The 25,772-nt window shown below is 43.2% G+C and overlaps 1 protein-coding gene and 1 long non-coding RNA gene across 2 annotated transcripts in view; both read right to left on the bottom strand.

Annotated features, from left to right (window-relative positions):
* The window catches only part of PARD6G (par-6 family cell polarity regulator gamma), a 74,095-nt gene that overhangs the window by 47,207 nt on the left and 1,116 nt on the right, over positions 1–25,772 (bottom strand). Inside the window, exon 2 of the mRNA XM_035125162.2 lies at positions 5,714–5,936. Within this exon, the coding sequence (XP_034981053.2) occupies positions 5,714–5,936 (223 nt within the window). The remainder of the gene's footprint in view (positions 1–5,713; positions 5,937–25,772) is intronic.
* Positions 4,049–5,695, bottom strand: LOC132592553 (uncharacterized). Its single transcript, XR_009558039.1, has 2 exons — positions 5,223–5,695; positions 4,049–4,796 (listed from the first exon to the last, which is right to left on the bottom strand). It is a non-coding gene; the product is annotated as an uncharacterized LOC132592553 (long non-coding RNA).

Here is a 25,772-nt window from a genome sequence, read left to right on the forward strand (position 1 = left end):
CACTTTGTATGGCATGCCAATAATGCAGCCCCTACACTACCAAGGGCTTTACTTCTTCCAGATTCAACACTGGCTCCCACTGGACATCTAAGGACACTTTCAGACTGATCTAAACAACAGAAACAGGAAACATTCTTTCAACACTGCCAATCCCAGCAGTACAAACATGTCGGGTTCCTCACCCCACGCTCTCCTATGATCAGCTGACAAGTGTGAGAACAGCCAGAGAGTACACACCCAGCTGGTATCCTACAGTGAGCATGGAAATGGCCTGGGGAAAACATTTTCATAGAAATACCGGTACTTCCCATTGCTCAGTTTGGTACTGCAGTTCTCTCTCTCTCTCTCTCTCTCTCTCTCTCTCTCTCTCTCTCTCTCTCTCTCTCTCTCTCAAGGTACCAGCAGAAGATGCTGCCAGAAAATATCCCTCATCCATACCCCTCATCCAGGCTGAACACAAGAAGTATCAGTTTGCACTTAAAACATTGCTCTTTGTTTGTGGGTAATACCAGTAGTTAGTTACCATTAGTAGCCTGAAGCCATCTGCTGTGGCTTTGCCTAAAGAGCAAAGTAATCTTGGCCTGGCCAGTACCCGGGACAGGATACACATAGGAACTATTCCAAGCTGTGGCAGGTAAAGAAAGCCATTAATGGGATAAGAAAGGGGATGTGAAAAACAGCTTGCAGCACCCAATTTAGTAATAAAACTTACTTTAAGCAGCTTCGGCAGAGATTCTAGTATTTGCATAGATTTAGGACTGATTTAGGGAAGCGGGTCCCGCTGTGGGTTAAACCACAGAGTCTAGGGCTTGCCGATCAGAAGGTTGGCGGTTCGAATCTCCGCGGCGGGGTGAGCTCCCATTGCTTGCTCCCAGCTCCTGCCAACCTAGCAGTTCGAAAGCACGTCAAAGTGCAACTAGATAAATAGGTACCGCTACAGTGGGAAGGTAAACGGTGTTTCTGTGCGCTGCTCTGGTTCGCCAGAAGCGGCTTTGTCATGCTGGCCACATGACCTGGAAGCTGTATGCCGGCTCCCTCGGCCAATAACGCGAGATGAGCACCACAACCCCAGAGTTGGTCACGACTGGACCTAATGGTCAGGGGTCTCTTTACCTTTACCTTTTAAGACTGATTAAGTGCTCATTGCACTGAAAGACTGGTGATTGTGTTTGGGATAAACTACTGGTAGCTGGCGACAAAGGGTGGATGGAGGAGAGAAGGAAAAAGGAAGGAAAGGAGAAGCATCTGAAACAAGTGGAGCAGTTTTTGTATATTGGCTTCGGAGGTAGACGCTGTGCATTTCAGTGACCAAACTTCTTAGCTCGCACTTGTCTGTCTACCAGCCAGTGATTTGACAGAGCCTCCCTATCGTCACCAATGCACTGACTGAAAAATCTCCTTGTGATAATCTAGAACAGGCATGTCAAACCTGCGGCCCTCCAGATGTTTTGGCCTACAACTCCCATGATCCCTAGCTAGCAGGACCAGTGGTCGGGGAAGATGGGAATTGTAGTCCAAAACATCTGGAGGGCCGCAGGTTTGACATGCCTGATCTAGAAAAAGAGGAATGACCTGCATCACAGCCTGCCTAGGTGGAAGCAAACCAAAAGCAAAGGTGTACAGCAGGCATCCCCAAACTTCGGCCCTCCAGATGTTTTGGACTACAATTCCCATCTTCCCCGACCACTGGTCTTGTCAGCTAGGGATTATGGGAGTTGTAGGCCAAAACATCTGGAGGGCCACAGTTTGGGGATGCCTGGTGTACAGAGACCCAGGTATTTTCTACCCTTAGCAAGGGTCCAATGGAGGATAACTCACTTATTCCTTGTATTATTTCATGCCTCCTGCTCTTATTCCCAAGGCCCATGGCCGATTTTTACATTTCATTCTTTATTATCACAGTAAGGCAAAACATCACCCCCATTTTGCAGGGGGGGGGGAGAGGGGACAAAGACTTAGGGGTATAGGATGGGTCCAAGGCCACCCAAACTAGCTCAAGAGGGATTTAAACCCAGGCCCAAGTGCCACATAATATTCACTTCTCCACCTGTGGTGGGGTGGGGTGGGGGGAACAAAACAAAACAAAAAATGCTTCCCTTTTGATTAGCTGCAGCACTGATTGTTCAGCATGCTTAGCAGAGAGAAGCCTAGAGCAGAACAGCTGTGCCCTTCCCTTGATGTTTAAGAAAGAGGGATACTAGTCCAAGATGGCAATCTAGCCACAACCTGTTCAACCAGAGTGCCAAAAACCATAACGACAAGGTGGTGATGTGCATTGCAGAGAAAACATCCACTTGCCGTGCAGTCTTAGAGTCCTCTAGCCTCAGACACAAAGAGCAAACTGCCTATTGCAGGCCAGTGCAAAATACCTGCCCTTCAAAACACACACACACACACACACACACACACACACACACACACACACACACAAAAGTCCAAAGTTTAATAGATTCTGTATTTGACCTGTAAAGTTGGGACACTGCAACTGTAATATTATACTGGCTTGTAAAGGAATAGGAAAGTGGAACAGAGGAAGATACATTTTATTTCCCCCCCCAACCAAGCAGATTTAATATTGGCAATGGATTGTTATTATGTATAACATTCCACCTCTTCCAAAACATGATTATGAAACCCAGGAGTGTTTATACTCTGGGCTCTATAGCAATGAAGTTACTTTCTCCAACCACTCCCTTTCTGCATTTTTTTTTTAAAAATGGGAACATTGTAACAATTCCATGTCAGGTCATCTGGTTCTAAACTTATCAGTCCCGTATCTAAGATGTAACAACCACTTTTATTTTGTTTTGCTTTATTATTTTGTTTTTTTGTTTATTTTATTTACAAAGGAGAATTGAGATACACACACACACACACACACACACACACACACAGAGAGAGATAAATTTGAACTGGTGCTGGCATAGGAAAATTAGATACAATTCCTTATGATTCAAGGTTTGCATATAAATTCAAAGCTACTGGCCCATTTGCCAACACAGACACATACCTGTATTAGTCACTTGTGACGAAGGTACAGAATCCAGGATAATGGTACCCAAACCAGCACCCCATGTATCATCATACAATAAAACTGCAATAGTTTTGGACCAATACAAACTTTTGCACACTCCGGTTGCAAAATGTCTGACTATCCTACACCAAAATCAATCTGTATGAGTAAAGGTTGACATCATCATCATTTTATTTGTATGCCGCCTTTCCACAGTTAAAACAATGCTCAAGGCAGCTTACAATATGAAAATATTTACATAATCTATATAAATAAAAATGTAACTGTCCGTTCGTTACCAATCTATGCTCTCCGAAAGTACTTGACCGATTGCTTTGAAATTTTGACACAATGTTGCATTCTAATACGGGTGTGTTTTTTATATACCTGGATTACATAGATGTCTCACCTGTGACCTTCTTTTTTAGAAAAAAAAAATTCTTCCAAAGTTACGGTAGTTGTATTACTATCTGCTGGATGTCAAAGCAGCACAGCTGAGGATGTCTCAGCTGCTGTCATTGGCTACAGAGTATATGTGACATCACAATAACATGGCATTGTCCAGCCAGGGGAACAGGCCAGGCCCTTCCCAAGATGCACATGGGGTGTCCGGATGGGAGAGAGAGGGGTCGGGGGGTGATGGGTGCCATCACATGGGAGAAAGGTGACGTCACGCATGGGGGGAACCATAGAGAGAGGTGTTGTGACGTCTGGGGTGAGGAACGAGGCTGGGGAGAGGAACGGGGGCGCTGAATGGAGGAGGGCCGTGCCTTTGGGGAGGATGAATGGGGCGGGGCGGGGCAGCGTGTTGTTGTTGTTGTTGTTGTTTTGAATGATTGGCACAGCAATGCGTGGCCGGGAACATCACGCCACGGGGGGGACCAGACAGAGAGGTGTTGTGACGTCTGGAATGAGGAACGGGGGTGGTGTGAGGAACGGGGGTGCTGAGTGGGGGAGGGCCATGCCTTTGGGGAGGATGAATGGGTTGGGGCAGGGTGGGGGGATTTAACAGAACACACATGGTTTTTTTTGGGGGGGGGAAATGACTGCCACAGCAACACGTGGCCGGGAACAGCTGGTTACAAATATAGCAAAGTAGTCATAAAAATAAATAAAACACATAAAAAAACTACATAACCAAACTGAACAATTTCCACATAAAAATAAAGATACAAAAAGTTAATATCAGTAACAACAGTAAAAACTTCCAATGAAACTTCTTCCCAAATACCCCAGTCCTCGCTGAGCAGCAGCAGAAGTCCTTATGAGGCCTGTCAGGCCCCAGGCTGCACAATGCCAGTCTCCAACATATGAGCATTTGTAAGAAGGCCCCCAGAGTGATTTGTCTTGTTAGTTATTCCTGCTATTTCTACTCTGTTCTGTTTTAAGAGTTTATTCTCCATTGTGCTGCTTCATTTTTCTTACTACATTAGTTATTTCAGGGCTGCCTGCCTTTGGCTCTGTTTCAAAGTCACTTGCTTCTTAAGCAAGCTTTGGAACACAGCAGCTTAAATATGCTTCAGCAATCCTGTTTCAAACTGCTAACATGCTTTAAGCTGCAATCCTATATGGCTGGGAGTATGGTCTATTGAACTCAGTGCCCCTTATTGTGTGTGTGTGTGTGTAGGATTGCCCTGTTACGTAATTAAATTGTAAGAACGGATAAATTAGGCAATCAAACCATGCAGAGTAGGGACTGCTAATGCAGAAGAGGGCAAAACAGAGCCTCCATATATGGTTCTTTCCTCTGGTAGGTAGAGACACCTGTTAAAAATAAGGAGTCCTAGTGTGAGGGACAAGGGATACAGGGAAGTCCCTCCCATCTTAAGTTCCAGCCCATCCCCAAGCGCTGGGGAGAGCAGGGAGAGCTCTGCCTCCAGTGGAGAGTCAGGAAGTGGTGTCCGAGGCTCAGGCAAGGTTGCGGAGCCCATGCCCCAGGTGGGACAGGAAGGTGTGAGCACGGGGGGAAGGCCAATTCCCCCAACTCCGGAATTGCGACGCAAACGTAGGGGGAAGAGGTTGGGTCTCCCAAAGCTTCTTTGCTGGAAGAAAACGCGCCAATCTCCATTCGGAGGTTCTGACACCTCACCGTAAGCATGTATATAGATCGTTCTGAGCACTGTAAATAATCAGCACTTAATAAAAGTCTAAAAAGACTATGCTGCGAGGAGTCGTTACTCTAGAGTAGTCACATCAGCACCTCTGACACCTAGCATACATTTTGCCCCCAAATATTATGTCTGCAGGGAGAAGTTGGAGTATTGGCAGGCTTGAATTCCCACCCCCATCTCTCATGAGCTGATGCACCGTGAAAGAAGCAAAACAGATCTTGTTGGCCTTCTTTGATCTTCAGCCATTATTTCAGATTTCTTAAGGGCCAACTTACATTTTCTACATACAAAGGAAATAATTTCCAAACAGTAATACACGAGCAGCATCTCTAACGACAGCTTGTTGTTTGTCGTATTAATGAAAGGAATATGCAAATTATTTTGAGTGCATGCTGTTAAAATATGCTGATGCACTGCAGTCGTTTGTGCCTATTTCTGCTGTTTCCCTAACAACTTACCCACCCCACTCAAATATCCAGGTCAAGGAGCCAATACAAACAGGATTCTACTCTCCACAGGGGTTTTCAAAATCTAGAAATCAGTAAGAAAAGTGAGGAGTTTATGTTTTCAGCAGATCATTTAATCTTACCTTGCTTTTGTATAAAAATCCTAAGCAATGGGTTTGCACTTGTAACAGCCTTGAAGAAGTTGTCATCATTATTAATAGGAAGAAGATCTCCATGTATATCGGCGTAACCAATCATCACCTCCATGTTGGATATGTGGTGGATGTGAAGAATCAGTTTGTAGAAGTCTTCAAATTTCCCTGGTTTGTAACGATCCAGGGAAAACCTTCGAAATTCTGCACCAAACTGGAATCAAGGGGGAAAGAGCAGATAAATGGGTGTCTGGGTTTTTAAGGTGACAGAAGCTTTCAAGTTTTACATTTGCTGTTCTTATTCTTAAATAGCTTATGTGCTCTTCAAACTGCAACCTTATAATTATACAGGATATTAAGATGATGGAAGAGGTCAGTTGTTTTTTAAACTTAATTTAAACACTGTACTAGACTGTGCCTTGCACTAGCTGTAGCTTAGAATCCAAATCATGGTTTGAACTTCTAAAACACTATTCTTTCCGCACTTTTAATGTCCTTGGGACAGCAAATTTCTCAAGGCAGACAGATGGCTATAACTATGGTATGTCAATTCAAAACATCACACCAAACCAGTTAGAACAAATTTGCTTATTCTCTCCTTCCCCCTATCAAAAGCAGACAACCCTGTCAGCGTTCCTTTGCCTACAGTTGCTTTGAATATGTCAACCAAAATGCAATGCTTCTGTTTTCTCCTGCTACTTACTATACCTCATGATTTCAGCAAATTGCTTGAGAGGTCTTCCAGAAGTTCATTTTAAACTAATTTGACCAACAATTGGGAAATCCAGAGCCCACTCTGCAAGATCAGTTCCTGCCAGGTTTTTGAGGGACAGAAGAACTCTGGTTACTGATGAAAACAGAATCCCCAATGACAGATTTCTGATGTTGAAGAGGCCTTGGACTCCCAAGACTGTTGATGACCATAAAGTACTCTACAAGCCTACAAAGTCCACACTATATTCTCCTCTGTGAAGATTGCATGTGCAAGAGAGTTCCTTGCAATGGAACTTGCTCACATGACCGATGCCTGGGAAAAAGCCTCAGGAGCTTTAAAGCAACATGCAGGGCTCCTGACATTGGGACTTCAAAGCACCCAGTTACCTTATATCATTGTGACACCAGATAATTGATGGGTGGGCAACTTCACTCACCTGTCCAGTTTGGACTGTGGGGCCAGGGCCTGAAAAATATCTAGTCCATGGAACCAAAAGGCTCCCCCACCTGTGGGCTTACATCCTTCAAAATATGTTGGAAGTCAGTTCCACTGAAGTCACTAGGTGACATTTGAGACAGTCATTCAAACAATGCAGATGTGGAACACACAAGGTTAATTTAATAGGGGGAAATTGGGTGGAATTAAATTGTTCTTAACAAACACTAATTTCAATTCAATTCAGGCCTTTTAATATTCATGTAGCCCTAAGAGACTTGGAAGAAAGTTTACAAAGATAATTTCCATGTTCATTGCCTTGGCTATATTTGAAACTGTTAACTGGGATGCAGATAAGCACCCTCAGCTCATTGCAAAAGATTTGATGAAATATTGCCAATCCAAACACTGCAGATAAATCTTCCCACAGCCATGCATGCAGAAGGGTTGTGTATGATGCAAACAGCAGTGTCAAAAGAGGGGGGGGGTAGGAATCCAGCAACACCTATTTTGTTGTTTCTTTCTTGTAAACTGCCTTGTGTATGGTAATATAGAAAGGCGGTATACAAATTAAAAGAGAAATGAAATGAGTTTAGAGGCGGAATCCCAGTGAATGGACTTGTGCATTCATTCATTCATTCATTTATTTTACTGTCCTATACCTAGAGGTCTCAGTCACAGAACAAAATCAAGATATTAAACTACAAAAATATATAATCAAAATAAAAACAACCCAATAACCCCCTTGTAACGATTTTCCTTTGTAACATTTATAGGAGTACAGTAATTACTGTAAGAGTTTGTCCTGTGACTTTTGCAACTCATATATAAAATCACAATCATACAACACGTGTACAAACGTGAGAAACGAAAGTTTGTTTGTTTCCCCCCCCCTCAATATAACTCTTCCTATCTGAAGAGTTTTAGGGAAATGTTGAGGGGTTTTGTTTTTTAAAGAGTTTGCTTGCTTACCATCACAATGAAACTTGGTTAAATAAATAAATAAAGCAACACAAGTCTCATTCTTTTGGGCAGACACCATTGTAACCCTTCATAAGAACCTAGAAATTAAGAAGTTAGGTCAACCGATGGAGTAAATATTTAGAGCTTTGCATCCAAACACACATGTGGAGGCAGAGCCGTAGCTAGGTGATCTTGCGCCCCTGGCAGAATCGTATAGACTGCGCCCCCTAGCCACAGACAAATTAGCTCTTCTTTCTGCCTCTCCTCCAACCCCCCCCCTCCACCCAGTCAATTCACCCTCTATTTAAAACCATTTCCTATGAGGCAATAATCAATATTTCTATTTCTATTTACAGACATATTTTTAGCTGATTTTTCGCACACACACACCCATTTTGCCCCTGGCGGGAGTCCACCCCACCACCCCCTACCTACAGCCCTGTGTGAAAGTCACAGAGCCCCCCCTCCACTTTACAAAGTCTGACGCAGAGACTGAGCAGAACCATAGTAGAAATGTCCTATTTGGCTTGAAGGGTTTTCATAAAGGCTGCAAGCTAAAAATAAAAAGCAAGCGAGAACACAGTGGCCTGTTAAGTTAACCACCCCTTCTCTTCAGGCTACATACTCTTGGATCCCAACTGTTTCACTTATTTTTATTTTTAAAAAGGTTATTTCCACTCCCCTCTTCCCTAATTAAAGGCTGGTGAGCAGCAACGATAGATTACTAAGCAGCGCACTGGGTAGTAGAAGAAACAGAACACCTCATAGTTGGTATTGATCTCTAAAGGCCTTTTCCAGACTAGTCTCCTCAACTGCTTTAAACCTTCCTATCACTAGAGTGCTAAATGGCTTTTAGAAGGGTGTTCTTTTGTCTATCACCCAGGCCACACTAAGACAGCAGACAGAACAATCCTTCATTATGGGAACCTAATCTACTTATTAGAGCAGTTTTTGAATAATGAAGTACAGTAATCTACTTTGGCCTACTTGCCTAATGCAAACATCTCGGCTGACATTGCAAAGCTAAAAGCAAGGGAAGGAAGGGCAATGTAGGGTTGACGGTAATTTAGGTTGACAGTGCTGCGAGAACTGTGACTAACAAAATAGTATTACACATGCTTGCTCTTCAAACAATGACCCCTCGTTCTAAGAATCTTCCTCAATATTAGTCACCGTCTGGTCGATTTGCAGATACAGGCAGCAAAAGATGTCTAAGGAACCATCCCGTCCTAGCACAACAGTGAATCTCATCTATTCCTGTATTAAAATCAACATCGGGGACAATACAAAGGGTAGAGAACGTACTGTACGAAGGCAAATTCTCTGTTTCATGTGATATGAATGCCAGCTGCCGAATGGTTTTGATGGTTTAGATACAATAATCTGCATGTGCAAATGATGCTAATTGTTCAAACTTTTTAAAAAAGGATTTACAGAGAAACTAAAACTTGGGCACAATACGTAATCTTAGGAAACTGGTTAGAAGGACCAGGTTGGGAAATACTACGGCTCCAAAATTTAAGGAGGGTGATTTAAAATGGCTTCCAAAATTACAAGCTACTAAATCTGTTAAACATTGTCTCAAAAATCATGTACAAGCTTCTTTCTGAATAAGCTCAAATACTGGGCTGAATTCAGCGTTAGAAATTAGCCAGGCAGAAGGCGCAATTTGCGACTGGCGTGGGTCCAATTGCGACCACGCGGAGATCACATAATGCCAGGTTGGCGACTGAGGAAAGCAAAATGTCACTTAGAGAAGCATCTGAAATATTTCCCTCGAAGCTTGAATTTGTTTTATTCCTGATTGTTTTATGTGATGTTTTAATGTGTTGTAAACCACTTTGAGATTTGAACTTTAAAATATACGGTAAAGGTAAAGGGACCCCTGACCATTTGGTCCAGTTGTGACAGACTCTGGGGTTGCGGCGCTCATCTCGCATTATTGGCCGAGGGAGTCGGCATATAGCTTCCAGGTAATGTGGCCAGCATGACAAAGCCGCTTCTGGTAAACCAGAGCAGCGCACGGAAACACCATTTACCTTCCCGCTGTAGCGGTCCCTATTTATCTACTTGCACTTTGACGTGCTTTCGAACTGCTAGGTTGGCAGGAGCTGGGACCGAGCAACGGGAGCTCACCCCGTCACGGGGATTCGAACCAGCGACCTTCTGATCGGCAAGCCCTAGGCTCTGTGGTTTAACTCACAGCGCCACCCATGTCCCTATTTTTATACCACTTTAAAATATAAAGTGGTATAAAAATGAAATAAATAACAATAAATTTCACTGGAAAAGGTGCCTAGACATTAAATAAATAAATAAAATAAAAATAAAGTTGCCATTTGGTGATTAACTTACATATCTGAGTTTCTAACACTGGGGCTGAAGAAATATTCTCTCAAAAGAACAGGCAGGCTTTAGGCAAAGGGCTTCTTATTTAGTCCTTTAATTGGCAAATATGCCAAGGAACCCAAACAGCTTTATGCAGCCTTCATGGAGTTCATGACAGCCTTTGGCAGAATGGACCAAAAATGTATTTATGGTTTAAACTGTGAAACATAAGCTCTTCGTGGATTCAGCAATGGGTTTACTAGAGATATCTACTTGACCATTGTGGGAAATAGGAAGCTATATTAAAAGAGCCGTCGATCTGCTTCAATGGGGATCTTAGGTATTTGAAAGCGCAGGGGGGATAGTCCAGCTTTCTAGAAAAAATTCTCCAGTTAGTGTGTGCGCAACACAGATATTTGATGGACCTATTCCTATTATATTAGTGGGACACTCAGAATTACAACATGCAGAACATTTTCTAGCAGCACACATGTTGTAATGAAGCACCCATATTTACTCTGGCAGATGATATGCTTTTGTCATCATGAAGAGAAGTTGGTTTACGATGACTCCTCAGAAATTATGACATGGCCTGCCAAAAGGAACAGTGAAATGCCAATTATACTAAACTACCGAGTTATTTCTGGAGCTCATGCTATGCACCACAAATGCTTGTGCAATGGTCAGGAGCGAGGGCAAGTTAGAAGCTACAATTTTCTTAGTAACTGGTTTTCAGAAACAAGGTACTTTGAATACTCCTCTAACTGCAACAAAAGGTGAACATTTCCAAATCTTTTATGAGCAATTGTGAGTTGTTCTTTTTTAAAAAAAATAGATTTTGAAAGGGGAAAATTGAATTTCATTTGCTCTGAAGATCCCTTCAAGAACCCGGGCAACATATATGAGCGCTGAAGTTGTGTGTTTATGTCAATAAAGCCCATATTCTCACAGTTGTTTTCAATATTATTTCAAGTTATGTAAAGAAGTGCTGCATTTTTATGAGAATAGAATGCACTTGCTTGACATGGACCCACAAAACCCAAAGAGCTGGTGCCGTTAGTAGTCACTGAAATTAACTGTGGGAGAAACCTGCCAGAAGTTAGTGGGATTGATCCAGGATTCACTACAGTCTCCATACTTGCTTAATTTTAAATATGTAACACATATTGGGGGAAATTACTTCCATGCGTCAACATGAAGCTCCCTGCATAAGGCCTTTTTAGCATTAGAAGACTATTAACTATGCCACCTCAGAATTCCAATGGAGAAGTGTTGGTACATCTAGAAGGCACTGCAGTAGAATTTTTACAGCATTATGTATTGTACTGCAAGATTTATGCTGGACCAAGGGAGACGCTTATTTTGAATTTGTTAACAGATCTATCTAAACTTGCTGCCAAATCAAGTGAGAATGACTGAGTAGCAAGATTTGTAGAATCACAAACTGAGAATGAAGAAGGACGCTAGCTTAACTGATGAACACGGGGGAGAGATTTCCATAAACAAGGTGTGATGTCTGACAAAACTCTCCTGACAATAAAGAGGTGAAATAACCCCACACTGCTCCCAGACACATCAACTCATCATAGTTTCCTACAGCAGTAAAAGGTAAAGGTAAAGGACCCCTGACCAATAGGTCCAGTTGCGGACGACTCTGGGGTTGCGGCGCTCATCTCGCTTTATTGGCCAAGGGAGCCGGCATACAGCTTCCGGGTCATGTGGCCAGCATGACTAAGCCACTTCTGGTGAACCAGAGCAGCGCACGGAAACACCGTTTACCTTCCTGCTGTACCTATTTATCTACTTGCATTTTGACATGCTTTCGAACTGCTAGGTTGGCAGGAGCAGGGACCGAGCAACAGGAGCTCACCCCATTGCGGGGATTCGAACCACTGACCTTCAGATTGGCAAGCCCTAGGCTCTGTGATTTAACCCACAGTGCCACCTGTGTTCCTCTACAGCAGTAGTAACCAACATTTCTGGAAAGAGCCCTACAAGGAAAGCCCAATGTATGAGGCATGACCTACAGTACACAAATGCCACCTCATACATTTAACCTATCATCATCAGCACAACACAAGATGGGCAAACTCAAGAGATCCTTCTCTCCAAGAGAACCATCTTCCCCCTGACACTGGTTACAGTGTCTTCACTTATTAACACTTCCTACGGTAGTTGGTTCCATTATTAAAAGACTTGAGGCTTATAAGCAAGAGGACATGTTTAAAATATGCTCCTCATGCCGGAGGGGGAATGTAAAAATTCTGGCCAAAATTGCTCACACAATGATTGTTTAGGCAATTCCACAACAATCCGTAAACCCAAGAAATTCAGAACTGACTGAAATCTGGCACCAAGTCTTCATTTATGAACAGCAGCAATATAAACAATGTGGTTTATTTTATTTTTTTATGTCTGGATCCCATTCCTTATGGTTTGAATAATCAACTTATTGTTGCTGTTTTTAAAATGCAGTGGTTTTTTTAGAAGGATTTTCATCAGTTACCAGTGAAATGACTGCATTGCAGGGAGTTGAACTAGAGGACCCTTGTGGCCCCTTCCAAATCTACAATTCTATGATTTTGAGCTGGGGGGGGGAAGAGTAGATGGCAAAGTATAGCAAAGTATTGTTTTACACACTCCACTAGCCAAAGGTTTTGTATTTCTGGCAGCACATCATTGATTGAACACCGAGGGAAGAAACTTTGTTTAAAACTATTTATTTAATTCTGAGTCTGACACCACACAAACTGTAAAAGGCAATGGCTATCTCCCAAACGTTTTAAGTAGCTCAAGCTAAATACTTTTTTTTGGGATTTGTATTCGAAAACTATTGCAGTTGAAAATAAATTTTTTCCATTTTTTTATTAAAAAAAGAAGAAGTTTAAATTACTAGAAGTTCAAGAAAGTATACACACTTTCCAAAGTTGCCTGCAGAGAAGGAATATAGGCTAGGTAATGGGAGACACTTACAAATGTATCATCCGCATGGTAATGGTTCAAAAATTAGGGTATAAATTAGCAGGCTCTGCTAGCGTATTCACGATAATACACTATCAAGCAAGACAAGACACAAGCTTTCTCAGTGTTGCTCCACTCTAGTTACAGGTAGGTAGCCGTGTTGGTCTGAGTCGAAGCAAAATAAAAAAATTCCTTCAGTAGCACCTTAAAGACCAACTAAGTTTATATTTTGGTATGAGCTTTCGTGTGCATGCACACTTCTTCAGATACACTAGAAACAGAAGTGTCAGACCCTATTTATATACAGAGGGTGGGGGGGGTGGGAATGGGTGGTGGGCTGATGGGAGTGGTAGACCTGGAGATGGCTGTTAATGGCTGCTGATGGCTGCAATTAGTCCTGGGCTGAGGTGCTAAAGAGAGCTTGATCATGCATAATGAGATAAGAATCCGATGTCTCTATTCATCCCAGGTGCTTCCATGGTTTTAAGCTTGGTAATGATTTCCAATTCAGCAACTTCTCTTTCCAGTCTGTTCCTGAAATTTCTCTGTAACAAAACAGCTGCTTTGAGATCTTGTATAGAATGTCCTGGGAGATTGAAGTGTTCTACTGGTTTTTCAGTCTTATGGTTCCTGATGTCAGATTTATGTCCATTTATCCTTTGGCGTAGGGTTTGGGCCTGTTTGTCCAATATAGAGAGCTGAAGGGCACCGTTGGCATTTGATGGCATACACAATGTTAGAAGATGAGCAATTAAATAGTCCTGAGATGGTATGTTGGATGTTGTTGGGGCCAGTAATGATGTTGTCCGGGTGTATGTGGCAGCAAAGTTGAAGCTCTGGGAGGAAGACCTTTCATTGCCTACAGACAGCCACCCAATCTTAAACAACTCCTCACCCACAATAATACAACCACCAGACTTAACATGGACACTGGTACCAGAGCCTGCAATAAACCCAATAAACTTCCATGGTTTCAATGCCGTTCTCTCAAAGAGATAGATAGATAAAGATAAAACTAAGATTACAGTACATGCAGATTAAATGAATGCAGGAATGGGACAGAACAGACTTATGGGATAACAAATGCTGAAGTGATGCAGACCAGAAATAGTCTGATTTGCTCATCCCTGACACCAACACGGTAAGAGGCCCTGGTTATAAAGTGTAGTCCCTTTAAAAAGAATAGAATAGAACAGAACAGAATAGAATAGAATGGTGTGGAACAAAAGAGGGGCTGGAAAGGCACCTTCAGAATTCTACAGGTTAAGAACTCCTCAGGTTAAGAACTTAATTCATTCTGGAGGTCCGTTCTTAACCTGAAACTGTTCTTAACCTGTGGTACCACTTTAGCTAATGGGGCTTCCCGCTGCTGCGCCACCATGCGATTTCTGTTCTCATCCTGAAGCAGAGTTCTTAACCCGAGGTACTACTTCTGGGTTAGCGGAGTCTGTAACCTGAAGCGTCTGTAACCCAATGTACCACTGTACTTCCCTTCTATACCTTACAAAAACAAACCAAAAGCTTGTGGGTTGACAGGTCTTGCATGCTGGGAGTTGGCCTAATTTCAGACATTATCTCCTTCCCATTTCAGATCATCAGTCATATCCCCAAAACAGCAAACAACTTGTCAAATGGAAAACATCGTGCTACTAAAACAGGCAGGGATGTGGCAACAGCCTGTTACACCTAAACATGATTAGAGGCTATTCTGTTACATGGTAGTTATCCTCAGAAGACTAGCTTCTATCAGGTACACCTAGGCATTAATTATTCTAAAGGCATTCTTAAAGGACTTTTTTTTTTTGCTGCAGGAGATTCCTCCAAATACCCTATCTGGGTAAAAAAACACAAGGTAATTCTTATGAGACCCTCTGGTTCTGCCCATTTCAAACAATAATTCCAACAGAAAGATACAATGACAAAGAGGTGTGTGTGTGTGGGGGAATGTATTCATGTATTCTCAGTTTAAAATTCTACAGGCAATACTTAAATCTTGCCCATTTTCACAATTCCCTTCCTGCATCAGCTAATGTCCAACTAATGCAACACGTTATCTAAAATACTAACAAAATTCCAATGCCTCAAGAAGCGTGACAGTTCAGCATATTAATTCAGCTGTGTATCCCATGTGCTTCTCACAGGAACCTCACTGATGTGTCTGCCCCAAGACTACAAGTGATAGGAGCTTGAAGTGTGGGTCAACATTTGAAAAACAACTCACATTGAACAGGTTATGCTACCAGAACACAGTGTTTCAACATCCTTGGAACCAAATTGCATGTTCCAAACAAGTGCTTAACTGAAGCCCAGGTTGACACAGCTAAGTGTTTTCCTTAGGGCCAGGTGGTACATTACATGCAATATAATGCACCTTAGAGTGGTGGCTCTTTTTAAAGAGGAAATGCAGCTTTTGGAGAGAATGGTGCGAAGCAGCAGCAGAATGCTTAAGGCTTTCCCTACTCCCGCAAAGCAGCTTTCCCCACTGCAGACAGTCAAATGCAAGGATGTGCACATATGAAACACCTGAAGGGGGAAAAATGGAGAAAAGAAAGGGAATGGTGGGCACACAAAGAGTTAAATACTCCAGATCGACTCTTGCAGAAATAGGTCCATTGTCCCCCACTTTTTTAAAAAGGAGGCCATCAGGCTACGGTTGCATGAATTTGTATGTACTTTGTTATTGAGCCTTTAGGAATATCTATTACTTTGTGAACTTTGCAAATTTCAGAATACATGATTTTATCTGAAAAGAGAATGATGCTTGTAAATCCAAAAAGAACTACAACAAGAATCTACTAAAATGCTTTTTTTCTGGTGGATCACTTTTAAGAAGCATGTAAATGGTATGTGCACTTTTTTTGGCTATTCTATCTTTCTCAATAAAATATATTCTGGCAAAAGATATGGAACTGGGGTGAGGTGGGGATAGAAAGAGTTAAAAATGCAATGCTATTACTGCTTACCTGCTGAATTCAAACTCGGTTATGCAAAATCTCTCCAGATTTCCCATGCATCTGATGAAATCTGATTCAGTGGGTAAGTTTGGCAAAGCACAGCAGTGGAACAACAAGAAAAGCTCTCAGACCCCAGGGGAATTAATTGATACAGAATACAATTCAAAATATGGGTCAAAGCAAAAGTGTGGACGAACCCTTTGTCTGAGTAATTAATGCAAAACAAAACCACCTCCAGCTGCAAGGTTTTAAAATCTAATAGCAATGCACATTTTTTAAAGAGTGCATTGTATTGCTTACATGTAGGAATGGAAGATCCCTTTTCGACAAGTTACATGTAGCCAGATGTAATTTCTCACTGAAAAAGGACTTTTGCTACCAGTATAGCAGAGTGGTGATGAAAAACCGCTGGTTCCAACAGTAGCTAGTATGGGAGTTGAGCACCCACCCACCTCAAGAAAACCCGGCACACATTTAGCTTTTTGTGAGTTGTAGCACATGCTAAAAAAAAAGTGGAAGACAGGACTAGTCAAAACTGCTAGAGAACTAGACCTTCCTGATTTTCAGGGTGCTGTCGCTGTACTGGCCCCACAGAATAAAAGAGTGGAAGAACAAGTCAAGATAATCTTTCATTGAACTTGTTAGTGTAACAGCCAAAGCTGTTCTTGATTGGCTGAATTTAAGCAAGTCTTCTAGCCACAGTCGAAACAGATAACCAAAGTCAGGTATACCAAAGCTACCCAACCTTTTATCATCACAGGAAGGCACACAAATACAGGATACATGACTTGCTGGGAAAAAAATAGAAGCTGCCGCATGGACTGGGAAAGATGTAGTCTTACAGTGCATGCTTTTCACTGCCCTAGCTTAATTAGATTTCCTATTTAGGAAAAAATATGTTTTAAAAAGATTTGTACCCTGCCTTTCTTTCACAGAAGTCCAAGGGGTCAAGGATACTCAAGTGAGACCCTTTAAAAAAAGCTATACTTTCACCAGGCAACAAAAAGTTAACAGTGATAAAAACAGGAAGGAGGACATTCTACTGATGTGGCAACTTAAACACCCAGACTCTTGTGCCAGCCTGGCAAACCACAGAAGACACTGAGTAAGACCTCCAGTGTTGATCTAAATCAGTGGTTTCATTATAAAAATTTGCTCATGTCACACTTGATAAGATATACATTGGAAAACAAAAGCTGGAGAGCCGCAGGTTTCCCCATCATACTCACAGTTCCAAAATCCCAGCCCAACTGATTGAAATCTTGCTCTCTTTAACTCTCTCTACAATCTCAAGAGATCTGCAGAGGACAATGCAAGAAGTCACTTACCCCAGAACACAAAGCTCATCCCATGACTTGGGAAATCTTGTAGTTAGTGACTGAAATCTCTCTCCAAGCATTGCAGCTGTGAAGTATTAATTACCTCTACCAAGAAGCACTTCAAACCAACATGGATTTTGCCACCTTTCCTTTACCAGTTCCCTGATAAAAAGACTCAGGCTGCATACACACAACATCTTATTCGAGAACCAATGGAGACCAAGTACTTGTCTTTTTCTACACAGTCCATGTACCATCTAGATCTCTCGCCTATATTGGCACCCCAAGAAGTGCTTCCTGACAAACTGGCTCCATTCTGAAAATAAAAGCTCGTTGATTTTGCATTACCCTGCAGTGTGTCCATCTAAAAACAGATGGAGGCAGTCTAGGGATGAACCAAGACCTTTTGGCAGCTGAGGCGAACCACAAAATGGTGCTGCCACACCCTGCCAGGGAAGAAGGGGTGAATGAATATCCACATCAGGAACAGGGGGGGGGGGTGAGGGAAATAAATAACTACATCTGGAACAAGGTCGGGAGGAGACCCAAAGTGCCTCATTTTTGCCAAGAGGCCACCATAGAGGTGGCGGGGGTAGGGGGGGGGGCTGCAGAGGAGGCAACAAATCTAGTCTCCAAGGTGTGCACTGCAGAAACGACATTTTTGTGCTGCAAACATTCTACCCTTCCCAGGTTTGTCATTTCTTCTCATTTCAAATAAACCAAGTTCCTGATTGCATCTGGAGGCCCAGGATGCAGGACTGCACCCACACATACCCATTTCTTCTAGGCTAAAGCATTGGAGGATAAACAAGAAAACACGAGTTCTCATTCTCAACTTTCTTGTTCCCAGACAGGTTTTCACAAGTCTTGGCACTTACAACATAAAAGATGAGTTGATCCATGTTTTTTAAAAAAGGATGACGGCACAGGCATCTTGCACATTTCAAGTGGCATTTTGAGCTGCATTTGATCTATAGCACTCTAGCCAAGTTGGCCGAGATCATGCTTGCAAATAGCTACCCACCTATGGCAGGTAAGAATAGCCACTAGGCAGGGAAGTACATGCCACCTGTGAGGTGGCTATTTTCTCTTTCAGGCCATCTGGGCTAAGAATAATTGCAGGTGGAGTTATTTGCCAAAGGGAGCTGAGACACACACTTGTTCTGTCATTAGCAAGACACCCATGTCCACCTAAGTCAGACAGGAAGCAATGTAGAGCAACAGATACCTTACTAGCTCGATGCATTCTTACAGATGGACCGCCAAGTCCTAATGGGATGATATTTGTTCATAAATTATGAGCTGCTTTCCCAAGCGCTAAAAAGTGCTGCGTACAAGTAGAAATTCAATAGCAAGAAGCAAATATTCAAACAATACAGTTCAAGCCAAAGTGCTGAGACTTCAAGAACGGGAACTTGACATCATAGGTCACCAACACATACCCATAGGTTTTCCTTGGGGTGCCCCCAATGAATTTAGGATTGGGGACAGGTAGGTAGCCGTGTTGGTCTGGATCGAAGTAAAATAAAAAAATTCCTTCAGTAGCACCTTAAAGACCAACTAAGTTTTTATTTTGGTATGAGCTTTCGTGTGCATGCACACTTCTTCAGATATCTGGTATCTGAAGAAGTGTGCATGCACACGAAAGCTCATACCAAAATAAAAACTTAGTTGGTCTTTAAGGTGCTACTGAAGGAATTTTTTTATTTTACTAGGATTGGGGAGATTAACTCTTGCCTCCCCAACTGCACTCTCCAGGAAAATCAAGGGGTGTGAAGGGTTCAACACTCTTGTATACTCAACTTACTGCTGAATAAAGACCTTAAGATAGACAGACACACTTAATGCACGTGGGGCCAAGCACTTAAGAAGAAACACATTTCTGCCAATCATATCTACTTAATGCTGCTTCCAAACAGGATTCTGGAGTAATGATCCCAGCACAAACCCTTTGAGTTACTATAGGTTTATTGTTCCAGAACATGAACACCTCCCTTAAGAAGAAAGAAAACTTGATGGGGTGCCCTCTTCTCACAAGAGAGCTATCATATTTGATATTTTACAGAACTACCATGCTCTACTTCACATTTTGTTTTGGAGATGGAACAGCCCAGTCGTATGCGTGTCTGGACACAGTCAGATTACTCAGAAGGAAGTGCTACTGGTACCTACTCCCAGGCGAGTATGCGCAGAATAAAGCCGCAACCCAACCAGTCCAAGTGAGACTGTGAGACTTTCTCATCACCTACTACAAAAATGCTGACTTTGTCTCTCAATTAAATAAGAAATAACTGTTACAGTTTTCCCACAAGTGCGGTAAATTTCAGTGCTAATCTGCCATTTGGCATATGGAAGACCATCTGTTATATACCTGACAAAATTAGTAACATGAACTTAAAAAGACAAGCTCAAAATTTCCGCAACTCTCAAGGCATCCACACCAAGCAGTGAAAAGCCTTTTCATCACTGCTGAATATCCACCTTGACATATTTTAAATATAAGCACTATATTTAAGTTTCACATGCCACTCCAAACCAGTGAATTAAACACCACCAACACACAACTATGTGGATTAAAACCATCTGTACTTTAATGATAACATGCTCCCGAGCTGAAGAAGCCATTTTCTTCTTTCCTGGACATTAGTTTTTGCAATCAAGGATTTCAGAAGCACAGGCTTAAGCACTCAGTGTATATTTGCCACTTGATGACTTGCATGTGTGTATGGGCCCTGTGCTGATACATCCCATCCCATCACCACAAATGCCGTTACTTTTGATTCAAGAGAATAATTTCAGACATTCAACTGCGAGTCATCAAGACATACAGCAATTCAGTACAAAGAAGCCTAACACAGCTTTTCTGTAGCAGGGTGTGTGGCTCAACAACCTCTGGAGGCTTGCAACTCTCATCATCCCTGACCATGCTGGCTAGGGGTGATGGGAGTTGGGAATCCAACAACATCTGGAGGGCCATAGGTTCCCCATCTCTGGTCAAATGGTCCTAGAGTCTTGTGTTCGAAATTAGCCAGGCACCAGGCGTATTTTGCATCTGGCTTTCAACCACTTGTGACCAAGTGAAGATGCCTGGGCGCCAGGATGCCACCTGACACCTCCACCATCTGGGGATCATTGGATCTGGATTGTTTTCACACACTAATAGCCCACCTTGTAGAATTCTATCAGTTATATTTTACATGCACAATCAGAATGAATTTCTGGAACCAAATTGCTTTTTCTGTGCAGCTTGAGCAGGAGCAGGAATCACTATTAGGAAAAAGAGGCAGGACTAGGCCAATATACAGTATATGTGGACTGTCCCTGGATCAAGTGGCTTTTCTTCTTTAAGTTCCCAACATCCTTCACCTAACTTAAGGTTGTCATCTGAACTAGCTAGATGTTTAACTGAGAATTCATCACAGTCAATCCATTGTTTGAAAAATAACAACCTCCGAGGTCGGCGGTTCGAATCCCCGTGACAGGGTGAGCTCCCGTTGTTTGGTCCCAGCCCCTGCCAACTTAGCAGTTCAAAAGCATGTCAAAGTGCAAGTAGATAAATAGGTACTGCTCTGGTGGGAAGGTAAACGGCGTTTCCGTGCGCTGCTCTGGTTCGCCAGAAGCGGCTTAGACATGCTGGCCACATGACCCAGAAGCTGTCTGCAGACAAACGCCTGCTCCCTCGGTTGCAACCGCAGAGTCGTCCGCGACTGGACCTAACGGTCAGGGGTACCTTTACCTTTTAACCTTGGTTTAAGGAGCCATTTGGCGCCTAGCTTACATATCTGAGTTTCTAATACTGCATGGAGTAAAGTCTCTAAGCATCACTACCAGAAGGATCCTAATCAATGAAAGTGTCTACATGTTTAAATACTTTCTCATATGAAAGCAGAGGAAGCACAGACTTTGGAGATACTTTGTTTATTATGTCATTTTCCTTACTGGCAGCCCCTTTACTTAAATATTTCTCAAGACTCTACTAAGGAACATTACCTCTGCCTAGAGCAAGACCTGAGAACATGGACGCTAATCGTCACAATCAATCAATTTTCTAGAAATGTAGTTGTGTGGAGTTAATCATCCAAAAGTATGCTACTCTTGGTCAAAACAACATTTTTCCTTAGCTGTCTAACAACCTTCTGCCCTGCCTTCCAGGTAAATCACAAAGAGCCTATGTCACAACCTCATGCCATAGATGCTTTTTAAAAAAACATCCATAGCATTCTCTCTTCATTAGTCCTGTAGTCATGTCTAAAGGGGAACTATTCCACCACCAAGGCACTCAATATATTATGATTACTACCCTAACTTGAGTGTAATTGATGGTAGCAATAACGGTCTTAGGAATCAATGTCAAGTGACAGAATACCACCAGTAGTGACTGATTGTGTAGAGTGTGCTGCTCTCTTACATCTAGTAACCTGTATGTACTTCTGAGTGTGTTTGGAAAACAAATATTCTCACATATCACAGGAGGTATGCTGTTGGCTAATAACTACTTCAGGTACTTGGTCAAACAAATACTATTGAAAAGGAGCTAACATGAATGCTACACCATCAGTGTTGCAGCTGTCAAACCATGCCTTTGAGGGTCTATAAGGTAAAGGACCCCCGACAGTTAAGGCCAGTCACGAACGACTCTGGCGTTGCAGTGCTCATCTCGCTCTATAGGTTGAGGGAGCTGGCGTTTGTTCGCAGACAGTTTTTCCGGGTCTTGTGGCCAGCATGACTAAGCCGCTTCTGGTGAAACCAGAGCAGTGCATGGAAACACCATTTACCTTCCTGCCAGAGTGGTACCTATTTATCTACTTGCACTTTGGCGTGCTTTCAAACTGCTAGGTGGGCAGGAGCAATGGGAGCTCACCCTGTCGCAGGGATTCGAACCGCTGACCTTCCGATCAGCAAGCTCTAGACCAGGCATCCCCAAACTTCGGCCCTCTAGATGTTTTGGACTACAATTCCCATCTTCCCCGACCACTGGTCCTGTTAGCTAGGGATCATGGGAGTTGTAGGCCAAAACATTTGGAGGGCCACAGTTTGGGGATGTCTGCTCTAGACTCAGTGGTTTAGACCACAGCGCCACCAGCGTCCCTTGAGGGTCTATACTGTATCACTAAAAATGTTACTATATCATTATGAAGCACTTCCGGTTTAACAGGCAGTAACACAAGGCAGCCAAAAGAGTCTGTTACCTATAGACATACTTTATGTGTGTATCAGATTGTCCGTATGAATCCCAGCAAACTAGTCTGGCTGACAAGGATTAAGGACTAGTATTTACATATACACAACTAATTCATTCCTTCAGAACGGTTCATTCAAAGGATGCTAAGTACAGCTCACACTTCTGACAGCATGGCCTTTCTACTGCCTACTGTATTATCAAAGCTTGCACTGCAACAAAGTCTCAGAAGTCCGTGTTCTAAATGTAGAATACTAAGATCGTTGAGAGAAATACAAGATTTATTGGAATATGAAGGGGAAAGGCAGCCAGCTGGCTATTTCATGCAACTCGGTTGCAGAACATCTGCTATGTACGCAGACGGTCCCAGGTTCAAATCCCCAGCATCTCCAAGAATGGAACGGAAGTACTGTACCTCTGTCAGACGGACCAATGGTCTGGCTGGATGCAAGGCAGCTTCCCCAGTTCCCTATATTTCACCCAAAGTAAAGTCAAGCGCCCATAATTTTGAAACAAAGAAAAGCAACTCATCCCAAACACAGAACATAAAAAGCTACAATACCCAGAGACCTCTGTTGGTTTCACAACAAGGATGGGGAACCTGTGGTTGTCCAGAGGTTGAGTTACAATGCCCATCATCCCTGTCCCCTGGCCTTGTTGGCCAACACTGATGGGTGTTAAAGAGTCCAACAAACATGGGCATATCTTAGTGCATCCCCCACCTTTAAATGACCAAATAAAGTGGGGAAAATAGTGAGGAGTTTGCTCAATCAGTGGCAGAACAGGAACTAAAATCCAGCTCTTTCTAATTTCAGCTTGCATTGTCCACAGAAGGACTCTTGTCACCATTTAACACTGATTTAAACATTTTGCTATAAGCTGTTGAGAACACAGAGGCGACACAACCCCCACCCAGAGGTATTGCTGTGGATCTTACATGCACAAGGCAAGTTTGGAAGGCAAAGCCAAGTGTTGGTACTGACCTTTAAAGCCCTAAATGGCCTCGGTCCTGCATACCTGAAGGAGCGTCTCCACCCCCATCGTTCAGCCCAGACACTGTGATCCAGCACCGAGGGCCTTCAGGCGGTTCCCTCACTCCGAGAAGTGAGGTTACAGGGAACCAGACAGAGGACCTTCTCGGTAGTGGCACCTGCCCTGTGGAATGCCCTCCCAGCAGATGTCAAGGCAATAAGCAACTATTTTACTTTTAAAAGACAACTGAAGGAGGCCCTGTTTAGAGAAGTTTTTAATGTTTGATACTGTATTGTTTTTAATATTCGGTTGGAAGCCGCCCAGAGTGGCTGGGGAAACCCAGCCAGATGGGCGGGGTATAAAAAAACAAATTATTAGTATTATATATTATATTATAAACAAATAAATAAAATCAAGAATAAGAAATAAAGAAAGAAAAGTGGACGGGAAAGTAAGGTAGCTGTAGGAATACAGATAAGGTGAGGCTAGAGCAGGCACCCCCAAACTACAGACACAGGGGGATGGGGAAGAGAGAGCATTATTTCTCTCCCCTGAGTTCTTAAGAAACGCCATGCAAGCACACAAAAGGGCAAGTCTTCACTATGCTCAAAGGGTTCAAGTACCTTCGCTATGATGAAAGACTAAAGTGCTCTTATTAGTCCAAGGGGGGAAACAACAAGAATTTACAAAATTATGAATAATAAGAAGAGGATAGCCAAAATGCGTTCTTACTCTCCCCTCTTTCATACTACTAGAACTTTGAGTCCCTCGCCAAAATCATCTATCTGTACATATGAAAACAGGAAGTGCTATTTCACACACCTAGTTAACTTACGGAATTCACTGCCACAGGATGTGGCAATGGCCACTACATTAGATAGCTTCTAAAATGACAATTCATGACGGGTATCTCCATCAATGGGTATTGGCAATGACAGCTAAATTTAACATCCATGTTGGGAGGCAATATGCCTCTGAATACCAAAGGCTAAGAGCATAAAATGGGGTAAAAGTTGTTGCCTTCACCCCTTACACCTGCTTGGCTGGTTTATAGAACTGATCAGGGGCAGGCAAGCTGTGGTCCCAGCGGTGTAGTAATAGGGGGTGGGGGGCGCGCCGCCCCAGGCGCAGGCTGGACGGGGCTGACCACCTCCGACGGCCGCTGCCGCACGACGCAACCGCCGCCATGGAGGAGAAGCAGCCAGGCGGCTAGCTACGCCACTGTGTGGTCCTCCAAATGTTGTTTGACTACATCTCCCTTCATTGCTCATCATTGGCCATGTTGATGGGGGCTAATGGTTGGTGTAAGGTAGGCAAACATCATCTGAGGGCTAGATGGACCCTTGGGTAGATTATGTTATGGTCCCCTCCCATCCCTTGGCTGATTTATCTGAAAACCGGAAGCTCTTGGAACCATGAAGCAGAATTCCAAGCTTAGACTTCAGGTGCGTGTAATTTATCCCTCATTACAAGCTTACACCTTCGTCCTAGGGCAAGCAAGGCAGGCTTTAAAGGCCTCTTCAAAAAGACAGCAAGGGTGGGGCGGGACGGACGGACTGAGAGGGTGTAGTAGTGCAAAGAGATCCGAACGCACTTATAAAAAGTCATAGTTGTGTCCTTTCAGCGGGAAACACCAAAAACGTAAAGACTATGTTTGGTAACGCACAAGCACCATAGCTGCCAAGTTATCCCCTTTTTTAAGGGATTTTCCCTTATGCTGAATAGGCTTCCTCGTGAGAAAAGGGAAAACTTGGCAGCTATGGCAAGCACTTCCCTCCCCTCACCCCACCCCACCCGCGACGAAGGAAGGGCTGGAAGATCAGGTGGCACCGGGAAAAGGGAGAGGGAGAAAGGGAGTCTACTACTCTCCAAACAAGTTTAAACACGAATTAAAGAGAGCGAGTTCGCAGAGCTCAAGACCTGCAAGGCAGCAACAGGGCCAGGAGCAGATTCAAGAGGGCCAATGTGGGATTTAACAGGAGGCTGCCTGGCGTTTCTTAAGAACTCAGGGGAGAGAAATAACGCTCTCTCTTCCCCATCCCCCTGTGTCTGTAGTCCAGTCGTCCCTTCCCGCGTCCACGGCAATATTTTCAAACATAAACACAAAAGTTTCGAAGTACTTCCATAAGGAGGAACAATGGGAAACGTTAAGCAGAGCTAGCCGAGCGTTCTGCTGGAACTGAACTCACTCCCACGCGAGGGGCGATCAAGTTTAACTTGACCG

Source organism: Zootoca vivipara, chromosome 8 (genome assembly GCF_963506605.1).
Source record: "Zootoca vivipara chromosome 8, rZooViv1.1, whole genome shotgun sequence".
In the NCBI taxonomy this organism is placed as follows: Eukaryota; Metazoa; Chordata; class Lepidosauria; order Squamata; family Lacertidae; genus Zootoca; species Zootoca vivipara.